Here is a 20,532-nt window from a genome sequence, read left to right on the forward strand (position 1 = left end):
AATAAGGATTAAATGAGACAATGCTTGCACATTAATCAGGGTAGTTAACATTAGCTGCTATAACAAAAATTCCAAAATCTCGGTGGCTACATACAAGAAGAGTGTGCTTCACACTCAAGTCACAGGCTGATGTAGATTGGGTGTCTTTCCTGCATAGCTCCCCTCCAAGAGCTGACTCAGGGACCCAAGCTCCTTCCAACCCCTTGGAGTCTCCCTGGAGTCCCCACTAGGCCCCCTCCACTGGCTGACAGAATAGCAATGACAGAGTTAGAGGCCAGGCCAGGAAGTGGCACCCATCAATTCAACTTTACATTGGTTAAAACTCCGTCACATATTCCACCTAATTGCAAAGCAAGCTAGGAAATGTAGTTGTCATGTGTGCCCAGAAAGAGGAAATGGAATTGCTAACCATCTAGCCAGTCTCTGATACAACATATTAAGTATTTAGCAGAATGACTGATACGTAGTAAGAGCTCAATAAGCAAAGGATACTATTATAATTACTTTCTATTATCTGTCCCAATACTGGTATGAATACCAGAAATCACTGAACCTTACTTAGGTGGACTTTTCACAACACTGAGATTGAATAACTGAATACAAACCAAAATAAACACTGAATTTCTTAAAAGAAAAAGATACAGTAATCATATGTCTGACATAACTTCTGTTCTAGGCGCTTTCTTTGAGGCACCAGGATACAGTGGAATAGTCTACATTCAAATGCTGACTCTGCCCTGAGCAAAACATTAACCTATGTCAGTCACAGTGGTTTCCTCTTCTTAAAATAGGAATGCTAATTTACTCACTTTACAGGATTCTTTAAAAAATGCCATATTCCCTCATATCTAAGCATATACTTCCCTCTGTCTGGAACACCCTCCTTGTCCCCTCTTCACCCAGCTACCTCCTACTGATTCCTCAGGTCTCAGCTTAGATGTCACCTCCTCCAGGAAACCTTCCTTATCCCTGACCCCAGTTGTGGTAGAGTGTCTGTCTCCTGTGTCCCCATGTGAGCCTGTATTTTCCTTCCCAAAGCACTTACCACAGCATATTAAAAATCTCTGTTCACTTTCTGTCTCTAGCTGAGTGTTCATTTCTTGTGGAAAGGGACCTTGTCTTCATCACCATTTTTTCCTCAGCCTCAACAATGTGCAGGCACATAATATCCCCAGGTTCATAATGATATGCATTAAATGTATGTCATATGAATGAATTAAGAAATCCTGATCCTTCTGCAAAATGGTGAGGGGGTATAGACTTGTAAACTCTTACAACTCAACACAAAACTAAAAGTAAAGACAAGTTCAGAAAGACACAGCACAGCATACTCCTTGTAAAGGTCAACGGGAACTAAGAAGTCATTTCAGACAGCAGCCACACCCTTGGGTCATGCCTGGGTACTTCTGAGCAATTGGCTAACTTTTAATCTCTCAGTTGAGCAACAGAGGGTGCAAAAAAATATCCTCACACATTAAAAACCCTGGGACTCTTCCTCCAGGCTGATGTAAGAGTGTGGCAACAAGAGCTGTCCACTTAGGGTAGCCCTGACTGACCATGTGTCCTGCTGGGCTTGCATATACCACTCTTCACTATCCATGTGGCCAGTGCATCCCTGACCTTCACCGACCACCATCCAAAAATGAGGTCCTGGGCTTCCCCGGTGGCTCAGTGGTTAAGAATCCGCCTGCCAATGCAAGGGACACGGGTTTGAGCCCTGGTCTGGGAAGATCCCACATGCCACGGAGCAACTAAGCCCGTGTGCCACAACTACTGAGCCTGCGCTCTAGAGCCCACGAGCCACAACTACTGAAGCCCACGTGCCTAGAGCCCGTGCTCCGCAACAAGAGAAGCCACAGCAATGAGAAGCCCGCGCACCGCAGCGAAGAGTAGCCCCCGCTCGATGCAACTAGAGAAAGCCCGTGCGCAGCGACGAAAACCCAATGCAGCCAAAAATAAATAAATTAAATAAATAATTTTTTTTAAAAATGAGGTCTTTCTCCCAAGGTAGATCTTCAGATACAGGATGGGACTTCCATCCCACCCCCCGCCCCCCATACACACACATAGTCTGAAGCACATGCCACAACCCAACAACAGTGAAGTGGACAGTTTGTCTCCCATGCCCAGATACCTTCCGTGCACCTGGAGTGAAGCGTCAGATGAGCCAATTGACAGAGGTATGAGTGACTGATGACGTTTACCCAGTTCTTCCGAAGCACTATTACCCAGCAGGAAAAAAAAAAAAAAATGTGGTGCTCCAAGGACAATGGTGCTTCAAGGACAAAGGACGACCCTGCCTGAAAAAGTGTCAGCGTTACACCCCCTACCGGACTCTTAATCGCCCTCCCCACCATGTTGCAATGGTTAGGAAATTTCTGAGCCCACCTGGGAAACGGGACCTGTCCCAAATAAGGAAAGGCATATGCCCTGTCCCGCTCCCACCCTGTAGAAGGAAGGTATATGTGCCTCGACCAATCAGTAAACGAAATTTTCACCTCGGGCCATTCCTTTGTTTTCTGGTTATAAAAACTGATCAATAGCACATGCTCTGGCTCGACTCTCCCAGACTACTAGGAGGTCGACCCGCTGTTCTGGCGGCGACCCTTCCCTCTAATAACTTCTATATTCTTTACATTCTGCCTTGTGTCTGGAAATTCTTTTCCAACTCCCGTTCGGACCACGACAAAAAACCTCTAAACATGAGATTTCAGGCAGGCGAGGGAAACCAAAAAAGGCTGGAAGACGTCGTCGGCACCCCTTCCAAAATATTAAGCAGGTAGAGGACTGCCTATTTTACTGTTGGTTTAGCTCAGCCCTACATCAAGGTACATGGCAGCTCCGAGGCTCCCACACGTGTCCTCTCACACATCCCCTGAGCACCTGAGACAATCTCCTTCCCAACTCTGAGCAGCTGCGGATCCCAATCCTACTCTTCCGTAAAATTTGCTCTAACACCCTCACCCCACCTTCCGCACCCACAGGGACAAGGCTGTCCCTCGCCACCTGCACCGCAACAGACACACACACACAGACACACACACACAGACACACACACACACACACACAGACACACACACACCCTCCAGGCTACCCAGACCGCTTTCACCCTATTACACCGAGGGCCCCGGGAGGCGAGGAGGGTGAGAGTTGCCCAGAGCCCGGCCCCCGCCCCGGGACAGCATGCACAAGCCCTGCCCCTGCTTCCCCTCCACCTGCCTGGGCTGACCGCGCTCCGCAGCCGCTCTGGCTCCTTGACGCCGCGGCTCGGGCTCCCTGACGCCGCGGCTCGGGGGCGGGGCGTCTCGAGGCCCCGCCCCTATGACGTCAGCCTAGCGGGGCGAGACCTGGCAGGCGGTCGGAGGCTTCAGTCTCAGTCCCGCAGAGCGGCGACTGGAGGCAAGCATCCCGGCTCTGGCTTCTGCTCCCGCTCCGGAGGATGCGGCTCGACCAGGATGCTGCCGCGCCTGATAGTGCAGCTTGCGGCCCTCCTCAGCCTGCTCCTCGGCTTTCGCACGCACGGTAAGGATCGGGGTCTAGCCCTGACCTCTCCGCGCCCACCCCGCTCCCTCTCCTACCGGTCGTCACTCCTACATTAAAGTTCTGAGTCCCACGGAGAATCACGTCTGGTTGGCCCTCTACGGAGAGGGGCACCCATTATCTCCCCACTCCCCGATCTCCCTCATTCTGGCAAGCCTGGGTCTCAGGCTCACCCGCTGTGGACGTGGAAGAGACTGAGATTGACTAGGGGAGGGGGAAGTATGGATAGAGAAGTTAAATAACCCCCCCACGAAGTCACCGTCCACCCGCCTCCCTGTGAGTCATAAATTTACCCCTGGCTTTTTTGTTGTTCTAGTTCAAATGAAGAGACTGCTGGTCCCTCGGGGGAATTACTTTGATCTCAGTCTGACTCTACCTTCCCTTAGCTCTCCGATTAATCTATTTCTGCCCCGTGCCATGTCACCCTATCTCAGCACTTTTCCCCCACTATTACCTGTCACCCCCATCGGATCATCCCTTCTCCTTCTTTAGCCCCCAGTGCTCTCCCACTGCCACCTGCCTCCCTCCTCCCTACTGCTACTCCTTAGCTCTCCTAACCCAGCCAGAAATCCTGGAAAGTTTCTGCAATTGAAAAGAATAAACCCTGAAGGGAGAAAATGAAAGGGCCGGGAGCCGGAGGGACCAGGAGCGGAGGCAGGGAGAGCAGGGACTGAAACTGCTTCTACATGACGCCAGAATACGAAGTAAAACATGCAGTCACCATTCACATGATAGAGAGCTGAGCTGGGGATGTGCAGCCCAAACACCACAATGACCCACTGTGTTTTTCACTTTCCGTATACCGTTTTGAAATCGAGACACAGACTTGAGGATCAAAGACAGTATAAGAAAGAAAGCAAGGGACCGGGACAGATGTGCTTTCTAAGTGAGGATGACAGTCAGAAAAAAGAAGCATTATTAGAGAGATGATGAGAAGTTGGACAACAAGGGAAGCCTGGGAGTCGCTGTCAGATGGAGAGACATTAAGGGATCGAGGAGGAGAGAAGAGGAGCTGAATGTGGGTATTGGCCTTGACGTACTTCATTGCATTCGATCGGCAAGACTCTTAAAGTAGGTGTATTTATCACATTCTTACAAATGAGAGAACAAGTTCAGGGAGGTTAAATGATTTGTCTGAGTCACACTAGCAAGTGCTAGTTTGAGGCTCTTGAAGTTAGTTTCCCATGGTGAGAGGTGCAGCTGGCTGTGAGGGGAACACAGGAGGTGGAGAGAGGCACTGGTACTTAGTATATATCACCTTGGAGCCAGGGGTGCCAGCTCTTTGTGGAAACGTCCTCAGCCCAGTCTAGACCCAGGGCTGCCTGTCCTACTCAGCCTAAGGCTGCAGTAAAGCCCTCCTAGAAGTGGGGGGATGGGACAAGCACTCAGCTTGGGGCTCTGTGAAGAGAAACAGGTAGATGCCAACTAGCAGGATATCTGTGTACCCAAAGAACTCCAGAGAGGGGGGCCTTGGGCTAGAGCCAGGGCTGGGACCAGGGTGGGGACCAGGTGTGGGGATGGAGAGCAGGCCTTGGGATGGGGCTGGAGCAGGGACAGGGATTGGGCAGAGCCAGGGACCGGCTCATCAGAGAGCTCATTGTGGGCACATCTTAGCCCTCAGCCCCTGCTTGCTTGCCTGGGATGCATCACACCCACCTTGGCTCTTCTCAACCAGCACTTCTGCTTCTGATCACCTACAGCACAGGACAGCGATTTAAGGACACTATACTAGCTCTGGGATCAGACACATCTGGATTCAAAGGCCCACTCTACCGCTTACTACCCCATTGACCTTGGGCAAGTCACTTAACCTCTCTGAACCTTCATTTCTTCTCTGGCAAAATTGGGGTTATAAATGCCTACCTTGTAGGATTACTGTGATAATTAAATGAGACAATATATGTAAAGTACTTAGCTGAGTGCTCAGCTCAAGGTAAAGCACTCAGTAAATGGGAGCTGTTAGAATGCCTGCCACCATCACCACCATCATCTCCTCCCTGGCAGGGAGGTGAAGGGGACCTCTGCTAGCTCTGGTACTGACACTGTTCTCCCTGCGGACAGAACTGCCCAGACCTTCATCTGCATGGTTTGAAGCAGAATTTTTCTACCACGTCCTCCACTGGACTCCCATCCCGAATCAGTCTGAAAGTACCTACTATGAAGTGGAGCTCCTGCGGTAAGCAAAAGGGAGGATGGAGAAAGGAGGGAGGTGAGTGAGGGAGTGGGTGAGTCCATCCCCTTCTACCCACCCTGACATGGGAAGATACCTGCCTTGTTACTGAAGTGACACCAGGAAGGACCCTGGCACATATCCATCAGTTGACAAGTACTGATCAAGTCTCATATGGGTGTAGGGTGCTGGAAGCTCGGGGGGAGAAAGCCAAGGTATTGCCTTTATCCTCAAGATTTTTCCATGTTATTGGAAAAACAGGAAAAGCATCCATAAGCCAGTTGGAGAACAAGGAAGCCCTAAGGACTACAGATCTGGTTGGGAGAAAGGCGGAATTGGGCTGTGTTGCAGGGAGTGGCAAGTCTCCCTGGATAAGTTGGCGTTTGAGCTACTCGTATTCCAATCTAAGAGTCTTCTAGAGCACAGAGAAATTGGTACAGAGTCCCAGAACCAAGGGAGATCCCCTTGCAACTAGATGCCTCGGACTAAAGGGAATACCCTGAGGGCTATAGCGTCATGAGAGCTCTCCCCTGGCCTCTTGCTTCCCTCCTAAAGGAGTTAGGTTTGAGCACAAGTTCCTCTCCCAATGCCTACCCCGCTATCTCCCCAGGTATGGAGTAGAGCCCATCTACTGGAACCCCATCCGCAGCTGTAGCCAGACCTTGGTGCTGTCCTGTGATCTCACCATGCAGACCCTGGACCTGTATCATAGCAATGGTTACCGAGCCAGAGTCCGGGCAGTGGACGGAGGCCAGCACTCAAACTGGACCTATCCCAACACCCGCTTCTCTGTGGATGAAGGTGCTTTTCCTCCCCGGGACCTAAAACATGGCTTTCAGGGTCCTTTCCGGCTGGAAGCTCTAGTCTAGAACTTTTCTTTCCGTTCCCATAGCTCGCCTCATCTGCCTGGCTTCCTGGCTGGGGATTTAGTTGCCCAAACAAGCCTGAGTCAGGACTTTGGAGAAGGTATAGTTGAAAATAGCCAAGTTATTCAAGATTTAAAAGGGAACTGGAGTTGTTTATCCTACAGAAGAGAAGTCTGGGGGTGAGTTGGGGCAGCTGAGTCACGAGGGTCAGGTTGGTGTACTTGTAGGGTTCTGGGAGGGGAAGCAAATCCATAAGCACTCAGCATAGGGCAGCAAGCTGGAGGCAGAATTTCGATCAGGTCCTCCTCCCTTTAAGAATGAATTCCTCGGGGTCAGGGTGTGAGGCTTTGAAGCAGGGAGGTGCTATTGAAGCAAAGTTGGGAGTTTCTCTCTGCAGAGAGAAGAGAAAAGAATAAGCCCCAAATGTGATGGGATTCTTTCCTTCTGCAGATTGGGACTGACTGTGCTCTATGTGTGTGGCAAGGCTGCTCTGCAGAATTCAGAATGATGCTCTTGGAGGTCATTGTCTCCCAAATGCCTGCCCACAGGCCGGTACTCCACTGGCTGCAGAAACATCACTGAAGAGTGTGTTTAAAATAGCCATTTCCTGGGCTTCCCTGGTGGCGCAGTGTTTGAGAGTCCGCCTGCAGATGCAGGGGACACGGGTTCGTGCCCCGGTGCGGGAAGATCCCACATGCCGCGGAGTGGCTGTGCTCCGCAGCGGGAGAGGCCACAATAGTGAGAGGCCCACATACCGCAAAAAAATAAAAAATAAAAAAAATAGACGTCTCCGGGGCCCAGCTTCCAAAATTCAAATTCACTGTGTCTTGAGTGGGTCTGGGCATCTGCATTTTTAACATGCTCCCCAGGATATCCTTATGTTCTGCCAGGTTGAGAAACCTGTAGCCCAGGTTTTAGGGTGGGTAAAGCTTGACCCTGGAGGCCAGGTATGGATGGGGTGCCCAGGCCCTCCCCAGCCTGCAGGCCTCATGGTTTTGTCTCCCGACTCAGTGACTCTGACAGTTGCCGGCGTGAAGCTAGAGATGCACGATGGCATCATCTTTGGGGTGATCCAGCTCCCCAGGCCCAAGATGGCCCCTGCAGGCGACACATATGAAAGCATCTTCCACAACTTCCGGGAGTATGAGATTGAGGTTCGCAAGGTACCAGGACAATATAAGGTATGGGATTCCCCAAGGCCAGGCTTCCCTGTCACCTGGGCCGGAAGTGACTTGTGTACCCCTGGGGAAGTTTTCCAGCAGAGTCGAGAGAGCTTGTGGGGCAAGTGGGGGGAGCCAAGATGGCCTGAGCCCTCAAACCTGTGCTTCTGCCAGGTGGCAGGGAAGACAGTGCCCACTAGGTGTCAGGCAGCGCAGGAGATGTTATAACTATTGCTTCCAACCCTCTTGCAGGTGGGGATTTTATTCCATGTTATAGATGGCAAAATGAAGCTCTCAGAGGCTATGAAAATGCCCAAGCACACTCCCATAAATGGGGGATCTGGAATCTGCAAAATCCATCCTCTTTCCTTTCAACCACAATTGATTCTAGCCTCTTCTGGGATGGTCCTCAGTATCTATAAAATACTTCCTTTTTGCTTCTTTTTTTTTTTAACATCTTTACTGGAGTATAACTGCTTTACAATGTTGTGTTAGTTTCTGCTGTATAACAAAGTGAATCAGCTATACGTATACGTATATCCCCATATCCCCTCCCTCTTGCGTCTCCCTCCCACCCTCCCTATCCCTTCCCTCTAGGTGGTCACAAAGCACCCAGCTTATCTCCCTGTGCTATGCGGCTGCTCCCCACTAGCTATCTATTTTACATTTGGTAGTGCTTATATGTCAATGCCACTCTCTTACTTCGTCCCAGCTTACCCTTCCCCCTCCCCGTGTCCTCAAGTCCCTTCTCTACGTCTGCGTCTTTATTCCTGTCCTGCCCCTAGGTTCTTCAGAACCATTTTTTTTTTTAGATTCCACATGTATGTGTTAGCATACGGTATTTGTTTTTCTCTTTCTGACTTACTTCACTCTGTATGACAGACTCTAGGTCCATCCACCTCACTACAAATAACTCATTTCGTTTCTTTTTATTGCTGAGTAATATTCCATTGTATATATGTGCCACATCTTCTTTATCCATTCATCTGTCGATGGACACTTAGGTTGCTTCCATGTCCTGGCTATTGTGAATAGAGCTGCAATGAACATTGTGGTACATGACTCTTTTTGAATTATGGTTTTCTCAGGGTATATGCCCAGTAGCGGGATTGCTGGGTCGTATGGTAGTTCTATTTTTAGTGTTTTAAGGAACCTCCATACTGTTCTCCATAGTGGCTGTGTCAACTTACATTCCCACCAACAGTGTAAGAGGGTTCCCTTTTCTCCACACCCTCTCCAGCATTTATTGTTTGTAGATTTTTTGATGATGGCCATTGTGACCTGTGTGAGGTGATACCTCATTGTGGTTTGATTTGCATTTCTCTAATGATTAGTGATGTTGAGCCTCCTTTCATGTGTTTGTTGGCCATGTGTATGTCTTCTTTGGAAATGTCTACTTAGGTCTTCTGCCCATTTTTGGATTGGGTTGTTTGTTTTTTGATATTGAGCTGCATGAGCTGCTTGTATATTTTGGAGATTAATCCTTTGTCAGTTGCTTCATTTGCAAATATTTTCTCCCATTCTGAGGGTTGTCTTTTCGCCTTGTTTATGGCTTCCTTTGCTCCTTTTCGTTTTTAATACAAACTAAATTATGGTAATCACAGAGATCTTGGGCTGCCTCGATAATGCAGGGTTTTTTATCTTAGAAAAAGACCACTAAAGGGGGTTGGCCTTCAGTGCTTTAGAGCATCTCTAAAGGCCCCTTCGGCTCTCAGCCTGCATGTGGCATGGAACAAGGATATCGTGTTTACTGCTCTGATTGTTTTCGTTTCAGTCCCATGACAAGATAAAACATGAAAACTTTAACCTCCCAGTCCCGAGAGGGGTGGGAGAGTTCTGTGTCAGGGTGAAACCATCTGTCAGCTCCCGAGTGAACAAGGAGGTCTGGTCCAAGGAGGAGTGCATCGTGCTCACCCCGCAGTGTGAGTTGGTCAGGGCTGCTGTCTGGGCAGAAGGGAGGCAGGAAGGGCCTCTCACGTCTGAAAAGCATTCCACTGAGGGCTGCCGATGTGGGGCACTGTGCTAGGTGCCCCCCAACTGCGACACAGCTCTCCATCCTCACACAGCTCTATGAAAGAGCTCCTATTGTCCCCATTTTAGAGATGCAGAAACTGAGGCTCAGTACCTATAAGCAACTTCCAGGGTGTGGCCACAAAGCCAGGTCTCCCAATTCTGCGGGTGCTTCCACTGGAGCCCAGCTGCACTCCCAGGAGCCCTTCTGCAGCTCTCCTCAGCCAGCTGTGGTGGTTCCTGTTTGTTACATTCCTCTGCTGTCTTTTCTTAGAGCTGGGGGCACCAAGGGCTTCTCCGACCTTCCCCTCCTCCCCCTCAGAGGAAAGCAGAACTGAGCTGACTCCTCCCCACAGCTGCAAAAGTCAGCAAATACTGTGCCAGGCTCTCAGCCCAGTGCTGGAAAGGGGAGGGAGGGAAGGGAATATGGCACGTGAAGGCTGTGGTTCTGCCCACAAGGATCTTACAGTCTGGCTGGGAAGACAGGGTGTGCCCAGAGCAGGCTGTAACTAGCTACTCAGGACAACATATGTCAAGTGCCCAGCGAATCATGCCAACTGTCAGTGCGCTGGGAGTGCCCAGTCCAGTGTGGGCAGCGTCCAGCAATGACCAGAGGGACTCCTTACTTTTCTGCAGTACATTTCAGTTTATGGCAGACACGCACAAACTCATTGTCATTTCAGCCTCACTCTGCCTTACTGAAGCAGAGGAAGGCACCATCTGTGTGCCAGGCGGCCTTAAGAGCTTTTCAACATCCACTCACTGATATAGAAGTAGTTTTGTATACAGGTCTAGGTTCAAATCTCAGCGTCGTCACTTATGACATATATGACCTTGGGCAACTTGCTTAACCCCTCTGGGCCTCAGGATGCTAACCTATAAAAATAGGGACGATAATAGTATTCACCTCCTAAGGTGGTTATAAGAATCAGGTGACACTGTACAGTAGTCCCCCCCCTTATCTGAAGGGCATACGTTCCAACACCCCCAGTGGATGCCTTGAAAGCATGTATATATACTATGTTTTTTCTCTATACATACATACGTATGACAAAGTTTAGTTTATAAATTAAGCAAAAATTTAAGAGAATGCCCAAATTGACAACATCACTACTCTTGCACTTTGGGGCCATTATTGAGTAAAATAAAGTTTACTTGAACAAAAGCACGGGATGCCACAACAGTCCATCTGATAACTGAGGCAGCCACTAAGTGACTCACGGGTGGGATCTGCTGGACAGAGGGATGATTCATGTCCCGGGCCAGACAGAGTGGAGCAGTGTGAGATTTCATCATGCTACTCAGAACGGCACACGATTTAACTGATGCATTGTTTATTTCTGGAAATCTTCCATTTAATGTTTTTGGACCACAGTTGAACACAGGTAACTGAAACCACGAAAAGCAAAACCACAGATAAGGGGGGACTATTATAAAGGGCTTGGTTCGTGGTAAGTGCTGTGTGCTTCACAACCATCTATGAGGTAGGCACTATTATTTTGCCCATTTCGTAGATGGTAAAACTAAGGCTCAGACAGGCTAATTTGTCCACAGCCTCACAGCTAGTAAGTGGTAGAGCTGGGATTTGAACCCAGGTCTGGCTGCTCCCAAAGCCTCCCTTCTTACCTGCTGTACCATCCTTCCCCACCGCTATGTATGCCTTCATGTGAGTTTTGTGCAGAGGGCTGGAGGCCATGTGTCTAGTGAGGGAATCCTTCAGGGCAGAGGTTGGAGGGCCAGGCAGGGACTCCCAAGAATCCTGGCATGGCCTCCAGAGTTGTGGCCTAGAGGTAACCTGGGGGGGATGTGGGGGGGGGTCACTCGGCCCCTCACCAAGAGGCTCCTGAGAGGGGCCATGGGATCCTCGGGGACTGCCCCTCCATATCCCATGGCACCAGGCTATAAACCCATCTCTCTGGGCCCACAGATTTCACCGTGACCAACCTCAGCATCTTCTTCACCTTTGTCCTGCTGCTCTGTGGAGCCCTGGCCTTCTTCCTGGCCCTCCAGCTGTATGTGCAGCGCCGGGGGAAGCTGCCCACCGTCCTGGTGAGTCTCACGGGGAGGCCACTGCCCCATCCTTCCCGGCCCCACCAGGACTCCGGGAGGCAGGGAGAACCCTCCCAGGCAGGCCGTGTACCCTCAGCCCTGACATGGGGGCGGAGGGAGGGCTTGAATGCCAAGCCCAGCACGGAGAATGTTGCCTTATAGTGGCCCAGATAAGACACAGTAATCCCAACCCGCCATGCGCCATTTTGTTACTATTTGCCAATAATTGGCCACAAACCAGCCCCTGTGCATTAGTACCTCGGAGTCAGGTAGTTATAGCCTCACTTTACAACTGAGGAAACTGAGGCGTAGAGAGATTGTTACACGCAGAGGGTCCCACAGCCAGGAAGAGTCAGGGCCGGAGCCCAGCCTTTCCCATCCCTAGAGGCTGGCGATGGGTGCTCTGGAACAGGCAGACAAAGGGCTGCTGTCAGTGTGGGAGAGAGCAGAGCGGAGAGGTGATGCTGAGAGGCGAGCATCTCCGGACCTTCCCACAGCCTATCCTCTTGCTACACAGTGCTGACAAACACCGCATTTGTAGTCAGCCGGCCTCCAAAGTTCAGCTTGCCACATTGAGCAGCATTTCCAGACCACAGCCCGTCTCTGGCCTGGGATTCAGACTGGACCAAAGGTGGTCCCCACAGCTGACATTACTGTGATGGTCAAGGGCTCAGCTGTAAGGGTGGGCTTCTTCAGGGAGACCAGGGCCCAGGGAAGCTCACAGCTGGAAGGGGACCCTCCACAAGGATCCCAGGATCTCTAGGAAAAATAAGGAGAGAGACAGAGGCCCTCTGAAATTATTTTGAGTAAGAACTCTGGGATGGGGATGGAGGGGAGAGAAGAGGGGTGGGGCTGCCTGGTGAGTGCACCAAGGAACCTGCCCTCAGGGATGGGTAACTAGACAGCAGAGTGGTAGGAAAGGACCACTGGATGGGAGAGTCTTAGTTGGGCTTGGGAAAAGGCATCTAGTAAGAGAGAGGTAGCTACTGAGTTACAGTTACCAAGCAAATACAACGTGCAAAAGCTGAGTAATGTGGCCACTGGTCCCAAGGGGCTTGATTACGTCTGGTGGGGCAGCCAACAAATCAACTGTTAAGTTTAATGCAAACCAGTGAAATGGACATAGATGCAAAAATGCCAAAGGACATGACAAGCAACCTCTGTTTTTTTTGTTCTTTCTGAACATTTGGATCACAGAATTGACTTGTCCTCATGAGTTTTTTCGTCCTCAAGATAAGTACAGCCCAGTTTCCTTCCTCTAACGATCACAGCCATTACTAACTTTATAAATAACTGAGAGAGCACAAAGCACCTTCACATGCACTTGCTTGTTCTCATTCATTAGCTGCTTTGATCTGATCTTCAATGATTATCAAAGTAAAGCATTGTTAAACAAGTGGGGATTACAAATCAGGACAGTTGAGTACCAATTCCAGATTTATTTGTTCTTTGCTGCTGTGTGACACTGGGCAAGTCATTTAACTTCTCTGAGGTTCAGTTTTCTCCTCTAGGAAACAGAGATAATAATACTTCTTTAGAGAATTATTAGAGAGTAAAACTCAATTCACCAAGTGTTTATTGAGTGCTTTCTCTGTACCAGGCACTGTTCTAAGTATTTTACATGCATGAACCACAACTTGAGAAGGCAATACTGTCATTACTTCCATTTTGCATAGGAGGAACTAAAGCACAGAGAGGATAAATGATTTGGCCAAGGTGACACAGCTGATAAGAGGCAGACCTGGGATTTGAACCCGTGAAATCTGGCTCCAGAATACACATCCTTAGTCACCAAGCCACATGATATCAATAGGGATCCAACCAATAAGAGTTGCATTAGAGTCATCACATACAAAAGGAACAAGGGCAGATGTGCAACAGTGACTCAGTAAGTCAGTCAACAAACCTTTGGAGTGCCTACTATGTGCCAGCTCAGTTTAATCTCTGGGAACAGAGTGGCCCATAAGAACAGACGACTCCTGCCCTCAAGGAGTTTCTATTCTGTTGGGGTTGGGGACTGTGTGTGTGTGTGTGCACGTGGGGGCACAGAAAACAAAAAAATAACTCCAGGAACTAAGTGCTAGGAAAAAATAAACTGGGTTAATGGGAAGAGAATGTCTGGAGCACTGCTTTAGCAAGGGTGATTGGGAAAGTCTCTCTGAGGAGATGACATCTGAATTGAGACCTGAACGATAAGGAGGATACAGCCATACAAAGTGCTAGGAGAAGAGTATTCCAACAAGGAGTAGCCTGTGCAAAGGCCCTGAGACAGCACTGTCCAGAGCAAAAGGAACACCAGTGCGGCTGGGGCACAAGAGCAAGGGGGAGAGAGGTTAAGTGACTTCCCTGGGCCTCTGGGCAATTAATGGGGAGCGAGGCCCCCTCAGCTGCTAGCTCTGTTTGTTTCACTGCCCCACGCTGCAGCAAGGCTGTGTTTATGTGAGTCACTCAGGGAGTGAAGAAATTAACTCGGTGTCTCACATCCAGCGTTATAAGAGCTGAAATGAATAACATGGGATAGGATAGGACAGGACAATACAATAGATCACAGTGCACAGGTAGTAACGATAAGTATTATTTTGTGAAATTGGTTTCAATCATATATGAGTTATATATTTATGGGCTATTTATATACAGGTTATTGTGTAACATATTTCTTACTTGGAGTCACAGTGGAAAAAAGTCTGAAACACATTTCTAGATCTCAGTGGGTCCAGCCTGCTTTCAGGTTTGAAAAGCACTGCTGATGGAGCCTCCTGAGAATGTTCACCTTTCCCTGCAGCCTCCCATTCTGCCTGTCATTCTGTCTGAACTCCAAGAATACAGGCTTCTTAGGTATCTGGCCTGAGTCAAACTGAGAATTGCATGAGGAGGAAAACTCAATTCTGAACCAAAACCAAAAGGACAAGTGGCAGTGTACTCCAGGCTCTGCAGGACCCCTCTGTTGGAGCAGTACTTCCTGAACCCCTGGCCTCCCCTGGCCACACTGGGGCGGGTTCCTGCGGGTGACCCTCCCACCCCTCACTCTACCCTCTCCTCCCCAGGTCTTCAAGAAGCCCAGTCCCTTCAGCCTCATCAGCCAGCTTTCCTGCCCAGAGACCCAAGACACCATTCATCCCCTCGATGAGCAGGCCTTCCCCAAGGTGTCCCCAGAGCTGAGGAACTCGGAGCTGCACGGCAGCACGGACAGTGGCTTCAGCAGTGCCAAGCCATCCCTGCAGACTGACGAGCCCCAGTTCCACCTCCCTGCCCCCCACCCCCAGGCTGGGGGTACTTTGGGAAAGGGGGCGCCCCGGTTGCCGGAGGACAGCTGCAGTAGCGGCGGCAGCAAAAGTACAGACAGCGGGATCTGCTTGCAGGAGCCCAGCCTGAGTCCTGGCACGGAGCCCAGCTGGGCGCCGCAGGCGGGGAGCGACAGCCAGGACCAGCTTGACAGTGGCATTGGCCTGGTCCAGAACCCTGAGGGGCAGCCTGAGGATGTTCAGGGTGGCTCAGCTTTGGGCCATGTGAGTCCCCTGGGACCGGAGGTGGCTGCGGGAGAAGACCCAGCTGCAGGGGCCTTCCAGGGCTACCTGAAGCAGACCCGGTGCCCGGAGGAGAGGGCAGCCGAGGCAGGCGGCCTGGAAGAAGAGTCCTCCTCAACAGATGGCCTTGGCCCCAAATTCAGGACATGCGTGGATGCTGAGGTGGACTGGCCTCTACCAGCCCTGGCCAAGGGCTATTTGAAACAGGACCCCCCAGAAATGACTCTCACTCCCTCAGGGGCCCCAGCTGGACAGTGGAACCCACCAACTGAGGATTGGTCACTCCTGGGCTTGACCCGCTGTGGTGACCTTGGAGCATCCGACTGGAGCTTTGCCCACGACCTTGCCCCTCTGGACTGTGTGGCAGCCCCAGGCGGTCTCCTGGGCAGCTTCGACTCAGACCTGGTCGCCCTGCCACTGATCTCCAGCCTGCACTCAAGTGAGTGACTCAGGCCAGAGGGCTGCTTTTGGTTTCCGCTGCACCCTGCCTGGACCCAGAGGGGCCCCAGGGGATGAAAGTGAAGCACGAGGCCAGTCTGGGCACTTTTCTGCAAGCGTAGTGAGGCCAGCGCCAGGCCTGGTAAGAGTCCAGGGCAGGAGGACACTAAACTAGCACAGGGTACATATGTGGCATTGGCCTCCTCTGCAGACGGGGCCCTGCAGACTCTGGCAGAACTGAGAAGGGCAGGGCAGAGATCTCCTTGGGACGCTTCCCATATTGTAAAGGGCTACTTGCTCAGGGGAATCATGGGGCCTTTCGGAGTTGTGGTGAGGCCACCAGGCTGAAGTCAGCTCAGAGAGCCAGGCCGCCCTGCTGAGGCCAGCCATGTGTCAGGGCCTCCAGCAGGATAGAGGGCTGAGAGGATAGAAGCTTCAGGGCCTCGCTGCAGGGGCCATTTCTAGGAGGTAAAAGAGGGAGCAGGGGTCAAAGGGAGCTGAGATGCAGAAGGGGTCTTCTGGCTCAGAATCCAGTGCTCTGGGGATGGCTTGTGTCCATCTGCAGACAGCACCCTCTTTCAAGCAAATAGAGCAGCATCCCCCTGGGGCACTTGGAGTGGCCAAGCCATGCACTACCCTCACCCTGCTGCCCACACCATCTTGCTGACAGTACCAGCGAAACCATGGGTGTTTGTACTGGTCAAAACTCAGGCCTTCAGGTGGCCTCTAGGCTTGGACGCCACCTTATCTGCCCAAGAGGGTCAGGGTTAGGACCTGCACTGTGTTTGCTGCTGACATCCAGCTATAGGACAGGACACTGGGGTAGGGTCTCCGTTCAATGATCAGCTGTGCGACCTTGGGCCAGCCACTTCTCAGAGGGCCTCAGTTATCCCATCTGTGACGTAAAGAATCTCTAGGGGACCCTTCTAGATGGATGGATGATAGCCAAGCTGGCTTCTGGGGTAACATCTCCAACCCCAACTGACCCTGGGTAGGGAGGAAGCCATGCCTTCACAGAGCTGGCTTCTTTCCCATGCCGCAGGCTAACTGATGTAGCAAGAGTGCATGGCATTGTGCTGAGAGAACAACCAGACCCTGGGCCCAGAGAGGGGGCAGGTGTGGGCCCTGCTTCCCCACAGTCAGTTTAGAATCTGTCTGCAAAGCCAGTTTACAATCCGTGGGCAGGGAACCTGGGAGGGGTGATAGGCCTGGGGCGTGCCCACCGCCCAAGTCATCCTCGGCCCTGTGTTCTCCGTGGCATTCTGGGAATAGACATCAGGCCCAGGGAATCCAGCCAGAGCCCCTTCCACTCTGCCAGGAAGCTCGTAGGCGCCAGTCCGATAATAACTCCCTCTAGAAACAGGCTTGAAGGAGGGGTTTCTCAGCGTTTCCTTGGAAGGTTTATTTATTTATTTTGTTCATTTATTTATTGAAAAGGCAGCAAGATACAGGGAAAGAGTTCTGGGTATTTTGATAGCCTAGGAGTTCTCATTCTGATTTCACTGTTTCTAGCCGTGTGTCCTTGAGAAAGCCACTTTTCCTCATCTATGAAACCAGAAAACGTTGTCTGACTTGTTTCATTCATAAGGGTGTGAGGTTCCACTGAGGACGAGGATGTGAATGTGCCTTGAACACAGGCTCTGTAAATGAGTGACATGTGTTCTTTCTTCCAATAAATTGTCAGAGCCACAGGAATCTTGGGAAACCAATCAGATTTCTGATGACACAGTGGCTGGTAGAGGCATCAAGTTGTTGACGATCGAGAATGATGAGTAGATGTGCGATGTCACTTTAAGCTACCAAGACTGAGGACTTAGGCTCAAATCAGGTCCAAGTCGTCATGTTAACGTTTATTTTCTGTGACCTTGGGCAAGTTTCTTACTAAGTTCCAGTTTCTTCATCTATAAAATGGGAATAATCATTCCTCATGGGGATGTCAGGAGGTTTAAATGAGATCACACATGAAGAGTTACATTTAAAGCTGTATAGGGAAATGGACAGTTTTTCTTGGAAACAGGTGAAAATGAAAGAGATCATGAAAAATGTATGTTATGTAACGAAATTGCTGAAAGAGTACGTGAGGAAAGATAATGAATGCAACGTAAGGTATAGAGCATGTAATGTAATGAAAGGTAATGAAAATGAGTGTAAATGAGAGTATGCAGAGGGTTCTTCAAGAAGACTGAAAAGGAAACAGTGGGACAGAAAACACTATCTTTTGGATGTGAATTCTGACAACTTGAAAGGAGACCCGACAGCCCCTCCCTTCCAGGCAGACAGCAGACCAGGCATTCCTGGAGCCCCGCCAGCTGTTCCCCCCAACGTGGAAGTGTGTCCCAGCAGTGCTTCTCGTAAGTGCAGAAGCCATCTGCATTCAATTCTAAAAGCAGCCTCCCCCTTCCACAAAAAGCCACGTGTGGGTTTCAGGCTCTCCCCGAGCTCAGCCCAGCCGGTGGAGCAGACCCAGGGCTTGGGGCCTGAGTTTGGGGTACACTTTGCTCTTTGTCGCAGCCTGGATCCTCCAGGAGGTGGTCGGGGACACCACATCTCTGTTCCCCTGTGTCATCTCTGATGATGCCTCTCCCTTTTTACTCTGAGAAAATAACCAGTTCTGGGGAAGCATTGATCCTGTCATCTTCAGAGAACTTGACTAATCTTATACCTTTGGGACCTGCTCAGACTTTTGCCCCGAAGGCCTCCTTGTCAAATTGGTGTATGGGGTTGGTCACTTCCTCCTGGAAATGAGTGTTGGAGATGGCGTCTGCCCAAGGGAAAGGCCTCTGGGGCAGGTTGGATGAAGCCTGGCTGAGACATGAATAGGAAGTTTCAGAGAGTAAGAGGAATCCCTCTCAAGGAACTGAGGCCAGTTTGGATGGAAGAGAGGAAGCATGGAGTAGTTCAAAGGAGAGAGTGGAGTCCAAGCACGTGAGCTCTTGCAGCAGGCTTCCCTTATGTGGAAGGAGTAGGAGTTTGTGCCGGGTCTCCTCCTCTTTTAAGCTGCTTTCTGACCACCCAGCACGGCCAGGGCCATGGGATAAACTGAGAGAGTTCTTCCAAACAGCAGTGAGACACTGCCAGGCTTCTTGGGAATTTGGAATGAAGTCTCCAAGAGATGACCCCGTTTGTTCCTACACTGAGAAACCTCCTTCGAGGGCTTTTCTAAGCTGAAGGATGGGTGATTCTGCATTTCTATGAGCTAATGGAACTTCCTCTTAGTAAGGAGATGGGAAGTGGGCATTCTACTGAACTCTGTTTTCCCGAGTTTGTAAATAGCCATAGTCAAAGAGTCTGCCTCGTCTTTCCCCAAAGATCTCCATCCCTCCCCACCCCACTCCCACTGCACACACGGTCACAGGACACACACCACCCCTGAGATGGTCCCACCCACTGCACTGAATGGAGCCCACAGGGCAGTGCAGGTGGAGGGTCGCAAAGAAGGGGGTCTTGCTGTGCCCACCTGGGACAGCACACTGGTAACCATGTGAGGTAGTTCTAGCAGTTAAGGCTGATTTTATCAAACCCCAGTCTAGAGGACACTAGGTACTAGAAGGCATGACTCATCTATTTCCTGTAGTGCTCATGGGTTTGGGGGTTTCTTTTAAAGCAAATCCACAATTAAAAATTTTTTATTAATCATTTATGATCACCTTTGTTGATGAGCCACCACACCTCAATATCAGCTTGATCTTAACTTCATTTTCACTCCCGTAAACATTCAAAACGGGTGCTGGGGCCCAGTAAACACTGACAAGGGTGGGGTGAGGTGAGATCTGTGTTTTAGAAAGATAACCCTGGTCAGTACACAACAGGGTCAATACACCCTGGCATGAGTCAGAAGGAACCAGGCAGAATGCAGGGTGAACTGCTGGAGGCATTCCTTGTCGGCATTTCATTTCTTCAAGAAACACATTATTAAGCATGTACTATGTGCCCAACATGGCACTCGGCCCTGGGTCCAGAGTGGTGAACAAAAGATGTGCAGCTTCATGGAGGGCACCTCTGCTTATGAAGATAATCACCAAGCTACTCAACAGACTAACAAACACATTACTATAGTCAGTGATAGGTGCCATCATGGAAACTAATGTCCACACACGAGATGGAGGCAAGCAGCAGAGAAACTGAACAGGAGGTTGTATTAGTCAGCTCAGGCTGCTATAACAAAACACCGTGCTTCAATAACACCGCAGTTATTTCTCACTGTTCTGGAGGCCAGGATGTCCAAGACCAAGGTGTTGGCAGGTTCATTTCTTGGTGAGGGCTCTCTTCCTGACTTGCAGATGAGGCTAAAGATTCATGATGGCCCCTTCTCCTTCTCCTTCCATAGTGGGATGGGATGGGGGTAGGGGTGGTAGAGAGCTCTGGTTTCTCTCCCTCTTCTTGTAAGGATACTTTTTCCACTGTGAGGGATCCTCTCTCACAACCTCATCTAACCCTAATCACAAAGGCCGCACCTCCTAATACCAGCACATTAGGGGTTAGGGCTTCAACATATGAATGGGGGGACCACAAACATTCGGTCCACGACAGAGGCTTAAACAATAATCCAATTAAATGAGCAGGGACAGTGGGAAGAGAGGAAGTGACAGATTCAAAAGACAATTTGAAGGGAGAATTGGCAAGACTTGATGACAACCTGGAGTGAGAGAAACAGGAATCAGAGGTACTAATCATACTTCAGTGTGGATGATGAGAAAAGTGAAATATGGCCATGGAAGGGAGACATGGGCATGGGGGAAAGGGGGAGATGGTGAGTTCTGGAGTTGATATGACAG

The 20,532-nt window shown here is 50.3% G+C and overlaps 1 protein-coding gene across 3 annotated transcripts; it reads left to right on the top strand.

The window, feature by feature from the left end:
- The first annotated feature begins 3,376 nt into the window (after window positions 1-3,376).
- On the top strand, window positions 3,377-19,393 carry IL10RA (interleukin 10 receptor subunit alpha). 3 transcript variants are annotated; one of them, XM_022559225.3, is made up of 7 exons: window positions 3,377-3,522; window positions 5,602-5,716; window positions 6,321-6,511; window positions 7,588-7,757; window positions 9,511-9,658; window positions 11,674-11,795; window positions 14,840-19,393. In XM_022559225.3, exons 1-7 carry the CDS (start codon window positions 3,456-3,458, stop codon window positions 15,764-15,766), a joined length of 1,740 nt encoding a protein of 579 aa, XP_022414933.1. In that variant the 5' UTR covers window positions 3,377-3,455; the 3' UTR covers window positions 15,767-19,393. The 3 variants fall into 3 exon arrangements, with proteins under 3 accessions (XP_022414933.1, XP_022414934.1, XP_089771703.1); XM_022559226.3 differs by lacking the exon at window positions 3,377-3,522 and adding an exon at window positions 3,545-4,611; XM_089915577.1 differs by lacking the exons at window positions 3,377-3,522; window positions 5,602-5,716; window positions 6,321-6,511 and adding an exon at window positions 6,613-6,676.
- The last annotated feature ends 1,139 nt before the right edge of the window (window positions 19,394-20,532 follow it).

This window comes from Delphinapterus leucas, chromosome 7 (assembly GCF_059928025.1).
Source record: "Delphinapterus leucas isolate spDelLeu-1000000601 "Yukka" chromosome 7, BTC_Dleu_Yukka2, whole genome shotgun sequence".
NCBI lineage: Eukaryota > Metazoa > Chordata > Mammalia > Artiodactyla > Monodontidae > Delphinapterus > Delphinapterus leucas.

Excerpts from the sequence above, each read along its gene's own strand:
- IL10RA (XM_022559225.3), top strand. The coding sequence starts at position 3,456 with ATGCTGCCGCGCCTGATAGTGCAGCTTGCGGCCCTCCTCAGCCTGCTC. Across the intron at positions 6,512-7,587 it reads CCGCTTCTCTGTGGATGAAG|TGACTCTGACAGTTGCCGGC; the intron begins GTGCTTTTCCTC and ends CTCCCGACTCAG. Across the intron at positions 7,758-9,510 it reads AGGTACCAGGACAATATAAG|TCCCATGACAAGATAAAACA; the intron begins GTATGGGATTCC and ends TTTTCGTTTCAG.